The 17,861-nt window shown below is 46.3% G+C and overlaps 2 protein-coding genes across 3 annotated transcripts; one reads left to right on the top strand and one right to left on the bottom strand.

Annotated features, from left to right (window-relative positions):
* Positions 1-290: 290 nt before the first annotated feature.
* LOC120976470 (F-box/LRR-repeat protein At4g29420) lies at positions 291-9,201 on the top strand. 2 transcript variants are annotated; one of them, XM_073510029.1, is made up of 5 exons: positions 291-817; positions 1,900-1,958; positions 5,748-5,888; positions 6,032-7,274; positions 8,045-9,201. In XM_073510029.1, exons 1-5 carry the CDS (start codon positions 325-327, stop codon positions 8,911-8,913), a joined length of 2,805 nt encoding a protein of 934 aa, XP_073366130.1. In that variant the 5' UTR covers positions 291-324; the 3' UTR covers positions 8,914-9,201. The 2 variants fall into 2 exon arrangements, with proteins under 2 accessions (XP_073366130.1, XP_040259437.1); XM_040403503.3 differs by lacking the exons at positions 291-817; positions 1,900-1,958 and adding an exon at positions 4,508-4,811.
* A 176-nt stretch (positions 9,202-9,377) lies between these two features.
* On the bottom strand, positions 9,378-10,490 carry LOC120975565 (uncharacterized). The gene is made up of 2 exons (XM_040402198.1): positions 9,751-10,490; positions 9,378-9,672 (listed from the first exon to the last, which is right to left on the bottom strand). The coding sequence occupies exons 1-2, from the start codon at positions 10,488-10,490 to the stop codon at positions 9,378-9,380; spliced, it is 1,035 nt and encodes a 344-aa protein (XP_040258132.1).
* Between the last annotated feature and the right edge of the window lie 7,371 nt (positions 10,491-17,861).

A 17,861-nucleotide genomic window follows, 5' to 3' on the forward strand; every position in this document is an offset into this window, starting at 1 on the left:
GTGGCACGCGCGCGGGCTGGTTCCCGTGGCGGAGTGTGAGAGAACTGAGGAAGAGGCTGGCTATGTCAGAGTCAAACACTCACAAGGGTATAGTTGTCCTCTGTTTTGTGCACTTATTTTGTCTATCATTTGCAAAGATTATTTTTGTGTTAAAAAGTGGTAAAAGATCAAAGTCTAAACTAAGTTGTGGCAAAAAATCAATTACTATGTAACTAGTGGCAAATTGTCAAAGAGCAAAGTAACTTGTGGCATAAAATCAAATCCCCCAAAAATAAAAATCTTCGTATTCACTCACCACACCAGTCTCTGGCTCTCAGCATCCACATGTCGGACGTCGTCGATCCCCTCGACTCCCTCCCCTCGGCGATCCTCGCCGATGTCCTCGGCCGCGTCGCGGACGCCGGGGACATCGCGGCTTCCCGCCTCGCCTCGCGCGCGCTCCTCGCCGCCTCCTACCACTGCCCCCGCGTCCGCCTCAGCGCGGCCGCCCGCGCGCGCCGCCTCCGCGGGCGCGGGGGTGGGGACGGCGCGACCGCCTTCCGCTTGGCCGCCGCGAACGTCGCCTCGCTGCTCGGGACGCACCTTCGCTCCCTCGCGCTCGACGCGTCCCAAGGGCATGGTTGCCCCGATCAAGCGATTTGGGCGAAGCACGCGGAGTTCGACGAGGCCAACGATCTGCACCTCACCAGCGGCGAGTCCGTGGCGGCGTGGGCGGCCACTGCCGCTGGCCCCGCCCTCCGGGAGGTGGACATCGCCGACTTCTGGCCGCAGTCGTGCTGGCGGAAGGCGGAGGCGCTCCCCGTCATCTCCCGTTTATGTCAGTCTCTCCCTCTTGTCTCAAAATTAGGAGTACATTTCGGTTGCAATTGGAATTTGTGCTAAATTTACTGTTTTATATGTTGAATGATATGCCGGGTTGCTCTAAAAACTGTTTTCTTAGATATAAGAAAGTTGAGTGAGAAGTGAGAACATGTTGAAGAATTGATTTGCTTGATTAGTAAACTCTGTTTCTGGCTCAAGTGTGGAAATAATGCGGCCACTGGAAACGGGAGAATTTCAGGCTTGTATAGTGCATACAAGCACGGAGCAGAAAAACTAATCAAATGGTTTAGAAATAAGGAGAATTGTTAAGCCTGTTCATCATTGATTTGAGTCTTGTGTGCTGTTAGTTTTCAGTTAAGTATGTTGCTTGATTTTAACGTGACACTGAAGTAATAGATAACATTGCCAGGAATTTATATGTTGAATGATACAGCGAGTTGCTCTAAAAACTGTTTTCTTAGATATAAGAAAGTTGAGTGAGAAGTGAGAACATGTTGAAGAATTGATTTGCTTGATTAGTAAACTCTGTTTCTGGCTAAGTGTGTAGTTATTTGTGTTGTGCAGAAATAATGCTGCCACTGGGAACAGGAGAATTTTAGGCTTGTATATTGTGTATAATCACGGAGCTGAAATACTAATCAAATGGTTTAGAAGTAAGGAGATTTGATGGAATCACCTCTCTTTTGCAATATGCAGGCGACCAGTTTATGTTAAGCCTGTTGATCATTGATTTGAGTCTTGCAGGCTGTTAGTTTTCAGTCAAGGACATTGCTTGATTTTGATGTGACACTGAAGTAGTAGATAACATTGCCAGGAATTTAGCTTATTCACATCCATTCCCAGTTTTAACCAGAAAGTAGAACTTGTTTGGTTCGTAGCTGTATGGGAATTCCACTAACTAAGCAAATATTGCTTGTTTCAGTATCTAGTAAATGACAATGTAATCAGATATATATGCCATTCGCACATTCAAGGCCACACCCGCCATATGCACGGTCTTATAATCTGTTTCATTCTACAAATTTAACTGGTTAACTTGACACCGCATGAATCTCAGACTAAATTTTGGCCATGCAGGTCATAATCTTTCAACACTGAGGCTGAGAAAGGCATGGCTATCTGTTGATGGGCTCAGGGTAATGCCAAATCTGACTCATCTGGCACTTGAGTCCATTAGATTAGATGACGAGAACCTCAGCACATTGAATGAGTGCTTCCCTTGCCTTCATACTCTCAATCTTATTGGAGTTGGGGGGCTCAAGCACCCCAAGATTCACCTTCCTCAGCTGAAGAATTGCCACTGGGAGGTATCAGATGTTCCACGGTCCTTAGCTATCCATGCCCCTAACTTGGTTTATCTTGAGTTGAAGTGCGTACGGCCAGAAATCCTCATTCTAGATACTCCATCCGTGTCCACTCTGAAACTCACCATAGATAAACTTGGTCCTACTGTCCAAGTTGATGGCCTTGTGAATCTGAAAAACCTTCGGATAGAGTCATCGGATCTAAATTCCCTCTTGAGACTGTTTTCAGAGAGTCGAGATGTCAGGACACTAGATCTCGAGCTACCTGCTTCTGCAGGCCGCAATGAGCTTTACGAAGCGGTGGAGCCTGAGCTGTTTTCAAGAGCCACCGAAGTGAAGCTGTCGCCAAGGTTTTCATATGAACTGATGAGGCGCATTGTGTTCTCCATGACCAGTTATGACTGCCGAAGCTGTCTGAGGAAGCTTCTGGTTCATATGCCACCATCCATCCTTACTACCTGCCCATTCATACCCTTGGTTAACAACTGCGCGCCGTCGTGCGAGGTGACTGTTCTTTTCCATGCTGATTCCAGTGATGCCACTCGCCAAGCTGCAGCATCCTCTTGGCCGCTGCGTTTTCCAGACATCACTTGGCAATGGGGTACTTGGCAGTAATCCTATATAGATACTAAGTTTGAAGATGATCAAGAGTCACAGAACTAGAAGTACCTGTGACACTTTTTGTTAACGGAACAGCGTCTTGAACAGTGTGTGAAACTGGGTTTGGTCATGGCACATTTGTTGATGGCCTCAAAATGCCTAATGTGTGCTTATGTATGTTATGGTAGAAACCACGGATATGCTTGTGTATAGGGCCTGTTTCGGCACCACTGTGTACAGATGTTCCAAGATAAGAAACTAGTAGTATATATAGTTTCTGCGTGCTAGCTTATGGAACAGAAACAAAAATGATCAGTAATCATGCTGTGTTACAAACTAAAACCATACATATTTGCACTTTGTCCCTAAATCAGCTGCTAAGCTGATGGGAGGTTAAGGTACGCTACTACTGTTACTTCCAAAATTCCATTGTAGTGGTGGAGGCACCCGTTGTGACTTATCATTTGGTGCACCTCTTAACGATTCTTTGGATCGTTCAACACGATATCAAAAAGGTCTCAGTCAAACTCATCAAAACACTAAATTCCTGATATCAAGCAATATTGCTGAAGATGCTTGCCTGATGCTGGTTCTTTTCTAAATTGTTTTGTAGGCAAGTGTAACCCATGTATGCAAAGGATATATTTGGTCCATGTGCCATGTAGCCCTACCAAATGAAATGTGGGCTAGAATTGATTTGTCTTTTTTCTTATCAAGCAATCCTTCATCCTCCAATTGACCAACTATTTGGTGAGAATATGTGAGAGGGCTGAGTACAAAGGGCAGCCCAGTGCACTTTGGGTCTTCTGTACGCAGTTTTTCTCTACATTTCTACAAAAGGTTGTTTTCAGGACTCGAACCCGTGATCACAGGACAATAGCCTTGTCGCTGTGCCAAGGCTCGTGAGAGGGATGCGTAATAAATACAAAAACTGCTAAATGGAGTTCAGGCTCAATTTTGAACAATTCAAAATTCATACTTTTATGTTTCAAAAATACTGGAAAAAATACATATACCCAAATGTGTAATGTACATGTGTATACAATTTCATGATGAAATATGTTGAAATGAAAGCTACACAAAAATAATACAACAAATATGTGGCTTTTTAGCACAAACATAATAAATATGTAGCACATACAGTGTTCACTCAAAATAATACTTCCTCCGTTCCTAAATATAAGTCTTTATAGAGATTCCATTAGATGGACTACATACGAAGCAAAATGAATGAATCTAAACTTAAAATGCATCTATATACATCTGTATATGGTTCATAGTGAAATCTCTACAAAGACTTACATTTAGGAACGGAGGGAGTATGTGGCTTTTTAGCACATGCACCGTTCACTCTCTTGCAGAGTTTGCAATTCAAGGTATCTCATAGTGAAAGTTTACACACATATACTCCCTCCGTTTCAAAATAGATGACTCAGTGAAAGTTTACACACATATACTCCCTCCGTTCCAAAATAGATGACCCAACTTTGTACTAGCTTTATAAAGCTAGTACAAAGTTGGGTCATTACATCCTTATATACGTGTATAATTATTATCAGAATTTTTGAAACCTAAAATTTTGAATCTTTATTAAAAAATGTTTAAGGTGATGTAAAATGCATTTTTTGTGGTGTAAACCTATTTCACCACAGTTTTTATAACAGTCTACGAAAAGACCAAAAAATAAATAAATGATAGACAACCATTTTTCTTCTAGGCTGGTTTGGGTGGGACTGGACGCCTGGCATCCCACGTGGGCTTTAGGTGAAGGTGCGCGCCGGGACTTCTAGTCATTGCAGTATCCTGTATCCTTTCTTCCCCAATCCCACACTCCCACTCAACAGCAGCCGGTTTCATCTCTCCAACGGCGACGAATGCCGGCGACCCTAGCTTGTCTCCTCTTCGTCTTCGTCGGCGCTAGGGGCGTTCGGATCTTCGCGCCCGTCGCCCTTGTGAGGAGCCTAGGCGTCGTCGCTCGGTCTCCGGGTTTTCCCCCACCGTCGAGTCTTCTCGGGCTGCTAGGTTTCCGTCCATCTGGTGCTTCGATTTCGGAAACCTCCTTCAACTCCCCCCCTTCCCCCGACGGTGAGTTGGTAAACGCATTCACCGATCCACAGCCTCGACCACTTCCTGTTGTATTTTGACTGCGAGTCAAATGCCTCCATATGCTATTTATAGGGGAGTAACAAATTTTTGCAATAATGCAATTTTACTGCTAGCTCAGGGGACATTTCTTCGTGACAAGGAACCTCAAGAGACTGTTGTTCGTTTAAGCAAATGGAACCCCGTTAGCATCTCAGTAGCAATAGCTTTCTTACCATCCATTTTTGGGATTACGCAGGAATTTTGGTTGCTCGTTTAAGAAACTTGTGTTTGTTCTCCAATTGCCCGGCTACCGCTCTGAAGCAATTTAAGCAACTATGCACTGACCTACCCCAGGTTACATTGTGTAGTATCTTCGTCATTTTGCAGCACAATTCTTGATCTTCATGCAGTTGAGTAATTTGTGTGTCACCCATTACTTGCATGCTTATCCTTGCCTATGACCGATAAATGTGATTGCACTTCTATGTAATGATTTTGTTATAATTATTTTAAAAAATAAATTTTGTGGGCTGTAAGTATTTCGATATCTGCCACGTATCAACTGATTGTATATTTGTGACTCAAACTGACAGCATAGAGAGACCCCAAAACATGCATGCCGAGTTTTAGCTGTAAAGTTATCTGTGCTTGCTATGCTAATCTAAAAAAAATGTGGTTAAAAGGGGAAGTTCCCTCCCTTAACTCTACGTTATTTAGGTAGAAATGAGACCTCTCTGCGGATCGAACGTGGGTAGGAGAGCTATCGGGTTCACTTTTTTTTGTCTGATTGCTAATGCTAATCTAGGTTTACAATCTTCGTTTTACCTTCTTTCACATCTTCTTGCTTCACTTTTGTTATCGTCTGATTTTTTTTTCTGTATTTATTTGTGTGCATCATTTGGTTCCGAAATATATGATTTACTCCATATCGTGAAGATGCCGTCAGAGACAACTGAAGTTGATGCCGCGGTGCGGAGTTCTGTTGAATGTGCAGTTGGAAAGGTTATCTCGGCCGCAAAGTCCATGGGGCCAAATTCGTCAAGCCCCCAAGCTGAAACCTCCAACTCTTCTACTCATGTTAGTCTTATATTCAGAACATTTTCACTGGCCATCTTTTAATGCTTGTAGTCCCAAGTTTTTGTCAATCAGTTATGTAGGATTCATGAGTTCAAATTTTTTGTTATACATATTTCTTACAGTTCTTTTTCTTATTTAATCAGGTGCATTCTATTATCAATTCAATTGTCGAAAAACATCGTGCTATCTGGGCCGAAGAGTTTGAAATAATTCAACAGAAACGTTTCTCCTTGATGGCAGCCGACATTTCTGACGCTATTTCATCACTCGTGTGCAACTGCCAGACTGATGTGGATGCTTCTTCCCGTCAAGTTCGAGACCAGCCACATCCTGTTGGTACAACTGAATATCAAGTTCCACGTCCTGATCAAGCTCCTGTCGATCTGGTCCGAGATCAGCAGAATCCTCCTGTTGCATCTGAAGGTCAGGTTCCAGAGGTTGTTCTAAATTCAATGGATGCTAAAGAAAGTCAAGCCAGAGTGTCGGATGATAATGTACATGTCTGTCCTGTTCGAAATTCAAAGGATGCCCAGGACACTCAAGTGAACGAGAATGTTGGCACCGAGGGTCTAGTCTCGGGTGATATCGCACTTGTCTCTCCTGATCCTATTGAAGATCAATCTCCCAACTTTTCAAGAGGCATACGTGCTACTATCAGCGATGATCCTTCTCACTCGGAGAATGTTGCCGCTCCAACAACACCTACTGATGCTAATCCCATTGGTGGATCATCTGTAACACGAACCGTTGATAGAAACTCAAAACGGAAACATGATGAAACGGGAAACGGAAATGATGGGAAATGGAAAAGAAAAAAGAAAAGAAGCTGTTCAGCAATCCCACTTTGCAAACCTTCATCTGATCCCACCCTATCCGATACCTTCATGGCTCACATGTCAGAGGCTGGCGACCCGTTCGAATTTCTCCCGCTATCAATCCTCGCCGACATCCTCGGCCGCGTCGCTCATACCAGAGACATCGCATCGTGCCGCCTTGCCTCGCGCGAGCTCCTCGCCGTGGCTTACCAGTGCCCCCGCATCCGCCTCGACGCCTCCGGCCGCGCACCCGGTCTTCGGAAGGGTGGGGGAGGGGTCGAGGGCACCGCCTTCCACACACTCGCTGGAAACCTCGCGTCACGCCTCGGGTCGCACCTCCGCTCCCTTGTGATCATTGCGTCCGAAGGGCAGGGTTGCCCCGATGAAGCGACGTGGGTGGAGGACAGGGAGTTCGACGAGGCTGATGATCTGCATGTTACCAGTGGAAACTCCGTGCGGGCGTGGGCTACAACAGCCGCAGGACCTGCCCTCCAGGAGGTGGAGATCGCTGACTTCTGGCCACAGTCATGCTGGCGGAAGGCGGAGGCGCTCCCTGTCATTTCGCACTTCTGTCAGTCTCTCTCTGCCAATATTTATGTTCTCTGCATTGAAAAGTTGTTTCATTTCAAGGAATGTATTATCCTGCTAGAGTTAGCTTGTCACGTCGGAACAAGTTTTTTAGCTGAAGTTATGCTCCTTATTCACAAAGTTTACTGTTTCTTGGTTGAATTATAATCTGTAATGCTCTAAAAAGATTGTCTTTTAACCTGTGCAGTTCTAGAAACTTACCCGTTTGCTCATTTATCAATTTTGGGCTCTAGAAATAATAATTCCATTAGGGGGCTTGGTTTTTGTTAAAACTCTATTGCTCATTGGTTTGAAGTTCTGGGTCTCTTAGATGTCAGTTGTAGATTTTACATTTTTTAGAGGATCATGTTGATTTTGCTCTGTCTAAAGCTTGAAACCGATATTTAGGTAGATTACAGTGGCTTAAGATTTGGCTTACTCTCGTCCTGGCAGAACCGCAGCAACACAATTTTAATTAGAGAGAACTTTCCAACCATTTTATTATCTTTGAATGAAGATACACAAGTAGAACATTTTGGGGTCATAGATGAAAACATTTTTGGGTCATAGCGCTGCAATGTGGAATCTCACCAAGTAGTGCTATTATCAGTTTATCACCATATTCATATATATATATATATATATATAAATAATTTGTGTAGTTAAGGCTGCATCTGTCACACTGAGTTTATGATGGTCTATTTGGTACCAGATATTTACCCAGTTAATTAAACCCTGCTTGTAATGATCTGAGATTAAATTTTGTGTATGCAGGTCATAATCTGCTCAAACTGGCGCTGAAAAATGCATGGCTGTCTGTTGATGGGCTCGAGATAATGCCTAATCTGACCCATCTGACTCTTGAATTCATTAGACTCGATGACGAGGACCTGAGCAAGCTGAATGAATGCTTCCCTTGCCTTCAGATTCTCAATCTTATCGGAGTCGGGGGTCTCGAAAACCCCAAGATTCACCTCTCTCAAGTAAAGACTTTCCGCTGGGAGGTATCAAATGCTCCGTGGTCCTTAGCTATCCATGCGCCGAACTTGGTTCATCTCGAGTTGAAGTGTGTTGAACCAGAGATCCTCATTTTAGACACTCCTTCCGTGTCTACTCTGAAGCTGACCATTGATGAACTCGGTCCAACTGTCCAAGTTGACGGCCTAGCGAGTTTGAAAAATCTTCGAATCGAGTCCTCGGATCTGAAGTCCCTCCTGCAGCTGTTTGCAAGTGATCGGGAGATCAGGACATTAGATCTTGAGCTACCAGTTTCTGTGAACTGCGTAGACCTTTACCATGAGGTGAAGCCAGACTACCTTGTCCAATTGTTCTCCAGAATCACTGAAGTGAAGCTGTCACCAAGGTTTTCATGTGTACTGATGAGCCTCCTATGCCTCTGCACGAATCACGAGTCTGCAGGCCGTTTGGAGAAACTTCTGGTCCATCTACCAGCATCGCACATCACTGCTTGTCCGTTCGTGCCGTTGCTTAGTGTGAGCGCGCCGTCGTGCGAGGTGACTGTTCTTTTCCATGCTGATACCAGCGATGCTGTTCGTCAAGCTGCTGCATCAGTCTGGCCACCATTTGTTCGGGGACTCCCAAGGTTTCCGGAGATCACATGGCGATGGGGTACTTGGCAGTAACCCTTGCATCCATACTTCATTCGAAGGCTATCATGAATCGCAGAGCTAGCAGTGCCTGCGACACTTTTGTCGACGCATCACCGTCTTCGACAGTTTCTGAAGCCTGTTGGTTTGGTCATGGCACATTTGCTGATCGCCGGATGTGTGCCTACTATGTGCCGTAGCCCTGTGGAAAAATGTTCCAACATGAAGAACAATGTATGGTTGTCTTGCTAGATTATGTACTTGTATGATGCATATGACCTGCTAAATACTTTCTGAAAGTCCTTTTGCTTTGTCCTAACAAAACAGTACATGCCTGCACTTTGAATTCCCTGTCAACAATGTACTACACTGCATCTCTGAATCCTTCTTACCCCGCTGGTTCCCTACTCATCTACTGTTCCCTTCACAACACCTATGGTTTTTGAAAGATCAGCTCTGTGTTCTCTTCCCGCCATTTCTAGTGTAGCTCTCGCCACCTCTTAGAGGCACCAGCTGCTGCACTGGCAGCAGGTCGGACAGGAGCAGGAGCAGGAGCAGCACCGCCACCGCCATTGGCAGCAGCAGGAGGGCCATGAGCAGGCGAACCAGCAGCAGCCGCAGCACTCCCCGCACCAGCACCACCCGGCCTTCTGCGGCCGCCGCTCCTCCTCCGTCGTCATCTCCTCGAACTGCGACCTGCGGTTCGAGGGCCGCGGCGGCGACTGCTCGTGCTCCTTCTGCAGCTGCTGGTAGCCGCCCATGCTCTCCTTCGTCCCCGTCGACGGCTCCGCCAGTCTGCGGATGTAACGGTATCGATCAAGCACGGTCGGTCATGGCAGAGAGAAAATCGTGCGTGCGGCGGGGCGTACGTACATCGGGAAGGCGAAGGAGAAGTTGCTGGAGCTGCCGATGGAGCCGCTCTCGTGCCGCCGGATCGCTCTCCCCTCGCTCGCGTCCGACATCGCGCTGCCCGGCACCTCCTCGAGCGGCGGCAGCTTCCCGTCCGTGAACCCGCCGCCGCCGGCCGCCATGGCCTCGTCGTAGAAGTAGTCGAAGTGGGACCTGCTGGGGGCGTACAGGTCGTCGGAGATGCTCATGCTGGCGCCGTGGATGCTGAAGAGCGACTCGTTGGACGCGATGCTCCAGTCCGCCTGCGCCCCCGGCTTGGGCTGGAAGATGGACGCCGGGATCCTGTCCGGGTTGAAGCCCTCGACCGCCGGCTTGGCCATCGTCTGGGCCTCCGGCGCCGCCGACACCGTGCCTCCGCCGGTCGACCGCTCCGAAAATGACGCCCAGTCCTCGGGCAACTTCGCCGGCGCGGCCGGACCGGCGTCGGCATGGTCGTCGTCGCCGTCCGCCGCCGCCACGACCAACGGGGTGCGCATCTCGGACGCGTCGACCTGGAAAACGCACCCGCTCGAGGACGCCCTCGACGAAGAAGAAGACGCCGATGATGTCCGCCGGTCGGGCTTGACCGCGGCCTCCTCGTCCGGCGCCACGTCCAACGGCCGCATCTCCGCATAAGGCTCGGGCAGCTCCGGTGCCGACGGCTTCCCCGGAGAGGCCGGCGAGCCGGGCGACTGGCGCTCCATGAGCACGTCCTGCCGAGCCATGCATGACGATTATGCGAATTGAGTTCTCTGCCTAAGATCAATCAAACAAAAAAGAAAGGAAATTGCAACAAAAAAATCCAAGACCTGGAGATTAAGCGGAGCCCCAATTCGAGATGGAGGTAGTCGGATGCAGCCGTTGCGGCAAAAGAGAGGGCACTGCCGCCCTCCCCAATTCGAGATGCTGCCTCATCTATTTTTGGTTGACTCGCTGATACACTGCAACAGGAGGCGCTAGGAGGCCGGGAAGCCACCCAATTGGGAGCACGAAACCACACCAAATCAAGGCATGCGTGCATGCCGAAGTGCAGAGTACTCCCTCCGTCTAACGTCTAGGTGTGTAAATCATCTTAGGTTGCGCATAGGGCTGCAAGAAAACTCGAGGCTCGTGAGCCGCTCGAGATCGACTCGTATTTTAGCTTGACTCGAGATCGAGTCGAAAAGAAATGAGCTGAGTATGAACACTTTATGTAGCTCGATTAAGAAACGAGCCGATCTTGAGCCAACATTGGCTCGCTCAATTTTAGCTCGATAGCTCGATATCATATAAGTATATTAAATAACCTTCATATCTATTGCCAAGAATTAGGATCATTCATTTCTGTATATGCTCTGTACGATTTTTAGCTTCACTTTACCTACTAGCAAACATGGAAATTAAGCATGGAGAAAATTTATTCTCATCACGTGGGCAACCGTGTGTTCAATATTTTGTCATTTTGGTCAATGTTTGAGAGCTGGCGCACCTTCATCGCCTTCTATCCATGATTTCTTGTTATTAAATACTAGTCTTCACTTGAGAAAGAATAAGTCGAATTTATAGAGATTTTTTTATTGTGTTGTGGTCTATCTTGCTTTAAAATTTTCCTTAAAATAATTTTAAAAATCATCTTATTTAGTTCGAAATTAGCTCGAGATCGACTCGAGATCGTTACAAGCTGAGCACGAGCTACTTTCTGCAGCTCGACCTTGAGCTTCGCACATTTTAAGCTCGCTCGAATTTTAGTATGAGTTGAGCTGAGCCTAGGCCAACTCGCTCGAACTCGACTCGTTTGCAGCCCTATTGCGCACCGCGACCAAGGTGGAGGGGAAAACGAAAGAACTTAATGTTTTTTTGCTAATTAATAATACTGCATGTCATGTTTGGTAGTCTCAAGTCATTTAAAGCATGCATGGCCACATCTCTTATTGGTTGATATGTCACAAAACAAGAAACGAGATGAGAGTGCCGCACCTAAGTGTTTTGGGATTATTTGATTTTCGTAAGATGACTTACACACTTAGATGCTAAAGCGTGTTTTGCTAGCACGACCTTTTTGGGGGTGACTATGGCTCAACCGATTTAGAAATAATTATCACGTTTGCTAAATCAAATCACGTCTAGGTGTGAAATAAGTATGTCAGAGGATTTACCACTGGAGCTCCCAAAGCCGCCCCCAAACACCTCGAGTGGACTGCCCAGGCACGAAATTGCCAGCCAACCAGGTCAGACCTCGCAAATCCGATACAAACACACGAACTAAGCGACAACCCTGTACCCGGCCCATATAAAACAAATAGAGGGACACTAGGACACGCTTGCCACTTAGTATTGACAGTTAGGGCCCACACGATAAACGGCATAAACTAGCGCGGGCGCCTCCTTCGTTCGTCGGTAAGGACGCATTCATAGTGAAGGGGAACGTAGTAATTTCAAAAAAATTCCTACGCATACACAAGATCATGATGATGCATAGCAACGAGAGGGAAGAGTGTTGTCCACGTACCCTCGTAGACCGAAAGCGGAAGCGTTATCACAACGCGGTTGATGTAGTCGTACGTCTTCACGATCCGACCGATCAAGTACCGAACGCACGGCACCTCCGAGTTCAGCACACATTCAGCTCGATGACGTCCCTCGAACTCCGATCCAGCCGAGTGTTGAGGGAGAGTTTCGTCAGCACGACGGCGTGGTGACGATGATGATGTTCTACCGACGCAGGGCTTCGCCTAAGCTCCGCAACGATATTATCGAGGTGTAATATGGTGGAGAGGGGCACCGCACACGGCTAAAATATCGTATATCAATTGTGTGTCTAGAGGTGCCCCCTGCCCCGTATATAAAGGAGCAAGGGGGGAGGCCGGCTGCCCTTGGGGCGCGCCAAGGAGAGGGGGGAGTCCTCCTCCTAGTAGGAGTAGGACTCCCCTTTCCTAGTCCAACTAGGAAGAGAGAGGGGGAAGGAAAGAGAGGGAGAGGGAGAGGGAAAGAGGGGCCGCGCCCCCCTCCCCTATTCCAATTCGGACTCCTCATGGGAGGGGGCGCGCCACCTCCTGGCTGCTGCCCTCTCTCTCCCCTCAGGCCCACTAAGGCCCAATACTTCCCCGGAGGGTTCCGGTAACCCCTCCGGCACTCCGGTTTTATCCGAAACTTCTCCGGAACACTTCCGGTGTCCGAATATAGTCGTCCAATATATCAATCTTTATGTCTCGACCATTTCGAGACTCCTCGTCATGTCCATGATCACATCCGGGACTCCGAACAACCTTCGGTACATCAAAACATATAAACTCATAATATAACTGTCATCGTAACGTTAAGCGTGCGGACCCTACGGGTTCGAGAACTATGTAGACATGACCGAGACACCTCTCCGGTCAATAACCAATAGCGGGACCTGGATGCCCATATTGGCTCCCACATATTCTACGAAGATCTTTATCGGTCAGACCGCATAACAACATACGTTGTTCCCTTTGTCATCGGTATGTTACTTGCCCGAGATTCGATCGTCGGTATCTCGATACCTAGTTCAATCTCGTTACTGGCAAGTCTCTTTACTCGTTCCGTAATACATCATCCCGCAACTAACTCATTAGTCACAATGCTTTCAAGGCTTATAGTGATGTGCATTACCGAGTGGGCCCAGAGATACCTCTCCGACAATCGGAGTGACAAATCCTAATCTCGAAATACGCCAACCCAACAAGTACCTTTGGAGACACCTGTAGAGCACCTTTATAATCACCCATTTACGTTGTGACGTTTGGTAGCACACAAAGTGTTCCTCCGGTAAACGGGAGTTGCATAATCTCATAGTCATAGGAACATGTATAAGTCATGAAGAAAGCAATAGCAACATACTAAATGATCGGGTGCTAAGCTAACGGAATGGGTCAAGTCAATCACGTCATTCTCCTAATGAGGTGATCCCGTTAATCAAATGACAACTCATGTCTATGGCTAGGAAACATAACTATCTTTGATTAACGAGCTAGTCAAGTAGAGGCATACTAGTGATACACTGTTTGTCTATGTATTCACACATGTATTATGTTTCCCGGTTAATACAATTCTAGCATGAATAATAAACATTTATCATGATATAAGGAAATAAATAATACTTTATTATTGCCTCTAGGGCATATTTGCTTCACATAGTGCCTATCAAGTCGGACTATTTAAGCTGGACAGTGGCAGACCAACCCTAGCCCAATCCCATTTCTTCCTCTTCTCACCTCCGTCGCCCGCCACTTCCAATTCATCCGTTGCTAGCCACCTACGCAATGCTTACTATGGAGAGGCACATGCAGCTGCTGGAGGAGATCCGGACCAGGCGCCAGGCTCGGTTCGCAACCGTCTTGCTTCCGGATTCTCCGCAACCTGTCCAAGGATGTCCAAGAAAACACCATCTTCAACATAGGGTGTGTGGGTAGGCTAGAAGGCTTCGTTCAAGAGCACGTTTTTTTACATTCGTCAAATGGCCCCAATTTTTTCATGCCCTTATATGACCAATTCAAGTCATCCTGCCAAGCTGCTTGGGTTTTCGCAAGTTTTGTATTTACCAGAGTTTAATCGGTAAAAAAAACAATAAATGTCCGAACATGTCGTAACTTGCATACGACATCAGAAGCCGTTCAAACTTGACATGGATACTTACCATGGGCATGCTCACCAACTTGTAAAAGTTGGGGTCATTTCAAGGATGTCCAAGACCATATTTAACAGAGTATGTCTGTGTAGAGGTCAAAAGGCTCCATTTGAGAGCACGTTGTTTCTCGACATCCGTCATATGACCCCATTTTTTTAATTGACTTGTATGACAAATTCAAGGCATCAAGCCAAGTTCTTTCGGTTTTCGACAAGTTTTGCATTTTCGGAGTTTTCTATGTCAAAAAGGACTGATAAATGGTCGGACTTGTCGCAGCTTGCAGATTAGTGAGTGATATTTTTACACTCATTCACCCTTTGTTTAAACCAAGATATTTCATTAAAACTGAGATATTCGCTTCGATATTGCTACTAATGAATAATGAATGCAAAGTATTCCACAAATTCTCTCTTTGATGTATTTCCATAGGAAATGGATAAAAATGGAAGAAATCACGTGTGCACATGGAAATGAAGAAAGAAGGAATCGCCAAGAGACGCACCAACGGCAGCAGAGCAAGACACGACATTTCATACGACCGCAAGCACCCGTATGGCGTGGATTCCGAGGCAGCTCGTCTACCTGGACAAATTTTGTAAAGGGGTCCACACCAAAATGTCAACATAGGGTCGTCGAGCGAAGTCAGAATAGAACCATCTTCGTCCCTCTCATCGACTCTAGCCATCACCATAGTCCATCTCGTTCTAGTTCATACTTGTAATCGTGCATCGCACAAAGCAACATTTGTAAGACATATTTGCAATCAATCAATCTTCAAGATGTGTTCTTTAATTTTTTTGCTTGCAATCTAATCTTCATGTGTTAGTAGTTTGGTAAGGTATGGGTTGAGGCATAGGCCTTGCAACCATTCGTATTTTTTGTGGGGATCAATGGAAAGACTTTGAATTAACATCCTGTATGTGTGAAATAAAATTGTTCTGTGGACGTCTCTTGTCTTGTCCGCGATCTTCATCCCTGTAGTTACCCAGGATCATGGAGAACGTGAAGTGCTATTCTGAACACAAGTGACAAAAGGGTTTAGTATGGTAACATGAACCAATCCTTGGGGATTCATAGGTGTAGTCATTAAACGCCCAAAGCACTTGCCTGATTATTATTATCTTAATTATCGAGGCAACCCCACACGACGGATAGAGCCTGTTGTAGGACAACTGATTCTTGATGCTGGACCTGTGCCGGTTAAGATGTTATTTGCACACATCCTCCACGTCGGTTCTTAACAAGCACATCTTGATGAGTGACTTCCATTGCACAAATTAAGATCATATCTGGTCCCAACACAAATGCATGGTTGTAAGCATTAAAACTCATTCTCGTACCTCTTTTATTATAGGTGTTTGAATCACTATTTGCTTGATTGATCAGGTCAAAAGCTGGAATTGATCCTTTAACGAAATCTTGCTAGAGACCATCGCTTCAAGGGAACCTTATCTTGTGGGTTCGATAACCCAGGTTCACCTCTGGGGAAATAGGTGCGGGATACCTTTCTGTTCCTTTACCGGATCACCAAAAGGAGGTATCACAGACGTTGTCGGAAATCATTCAAACATGGCATGTGTTCTTACCATGGGCATGCCCACCGGCTTGAAAACGCTGGGGATCATTTTAATAATGTTTTAAAAATAGACCATGTTCAAAGGAGGGTGTCTCGCTATGCCAAAAGGCTCCATGTGAGAGCACGTTATTTCTCGACATCCTTGAAATGACCCTAATTTTTTTATCATGGCCTTGTATGACCAATTCAAGGTACCATGCCAAGTTGTTTTTTTACAAGATTAGCATTTCTGGGAGTTTTTTCTATAAAAAGGCTGATAAATGACCGGCTGTGTTGCAACATGCATACGGTGTTGGAAGTCCTTCAAATCAGACATGGATGCCTACCATGGGCATGCCCACCAGATTGTAAAAGTTGAGGTCATTTCAAGGATGTCAAAAATGAGAGCATGTTGAAGGGTGTTCGGGTAGGCCAGAAGGCTCCGTTTAAAAGCACGATATTTTCTAACATCCATCAAATGGTCCTAAATTTTTTCCACCAACTTCTGTGACCAATTCCAGGCATGATGCCAAGTTGTTAGGATGTTTGATAAGTTTTGCGGTTTCTGGAGTTCCTCGGTGAAAAAGGCTAAATTGGCAGAAATTCAAAATCAAATTGTCGAAAATCAAAAAACTTGGCATGATGCCTTCAATTGGTCATACAAGGCAATGAAAAAAAATGGCCATTTGACGGACGTAGAAAAAAAATGCTCTCGTACGGAGCCTTCTAGCCTACCAAGACACCTCACGTCGAACATGGATTATTTTTAGACATCATTAAAATGTGAACTTTTGTAAGAAGGTGGGTAATGCCCATTGTAGGCATACATGCTAGGTTTGAACGACTTCCGACATAGTATGCATATTGCGACACGTCCATCTATTTATCAGCCTTTTATTCACCGAGAAAACTCGAGAAAATGCCAAAATTTGTCAAAAGAAACAAAAACAACTTCGCATTTTTTTGAGTTTATCTGGCCGCACAATTTTTTCACTGCCGCAGGTGGTTTCAGGAAAGGGTCAATATACTGGCCGTGTTGCGGCAGGCACAACTGGCGGCCGTCCTGACGTGGTTAGTCCAGGCCCATAATAACGGTAATGATAATTCCCGAACGTTTGGATTTAAGCATGGTAACCCGAACGTTTTAGGTGGCAAATTTAGTTTGCGTGAGATTAGGAAAACATGGCAATTTTCTGATAAAAAAACCAAAAAGGAGAAAGTTGCCATCCCTTATGAACTAAAGTTTTTGCGTGAGATTAGGAAAACATGGCAATTTTCTGATAAAAAAACCAAAAAGGAGAAAGTTGCCATCCCTTATGAACTAAAGTTACCATGTAAAAACGTTCAAGACAAACTGCTCAAAATCCGAACGTTCGGGAGTTATTGGATTCCCATAATAATCGCAGGGGTGCATCGGCCGCGCCCGGCGGCCCCGGTCCACGACCACTAGACGGCGTTCCGCGCGGCCGTCGACAACCGCGGTGGAGCTGCCGGGGGGAGTCCTTGGGGGCCTCCGTCCGCGCTGTCCGCGCCGAGCACGTGCGTGCGTCATTCCTGCTGGCGTGCGGCGAGTCCCGTCCAAGGACACGGTGTTGAACGGTCGGTCGAGCATGGTCATTGAAACCCGAGTTGCAAGTTCGCGGGCTCTATTTTGCAACTCTGTGGACATAAATGAACACGCGTTGCACGTCCATGAATCTCCGGTGCAATTGACCATCTAGCTTCTTCAGTCCCTTCCGTTCCGCCGGTGCGATCTTCCATCGGACCAGGGGCTTGGCAATATATAGCAAGTTGGCAAGTTGATGATCTGGTTATGTCGACAGTTCGCACTGCCATGTCCACCGGCGGTCAAGTCAGTCTCCCCTCCCGTCTCCTTAAAAGCGACGGAGGAGGTTGCCATTCACTCCAAAA

The sequence above is a fragment of the Aegilops tauschii genome, chromosome 3 (assembly GCF_002575655.3).
Source record: "Aegilops tauschii subsp. strangulata cultivar AL8/78 chromosome 3, Aet v6.0, whole genome shotgun sequence".
Taxonomy (NCBI): Eukaryota; Viridiplantae; Streptophyta; class Magnoliopsida; order Poales; family Poaceae; genus Aegilops; species Aegilops tauschii.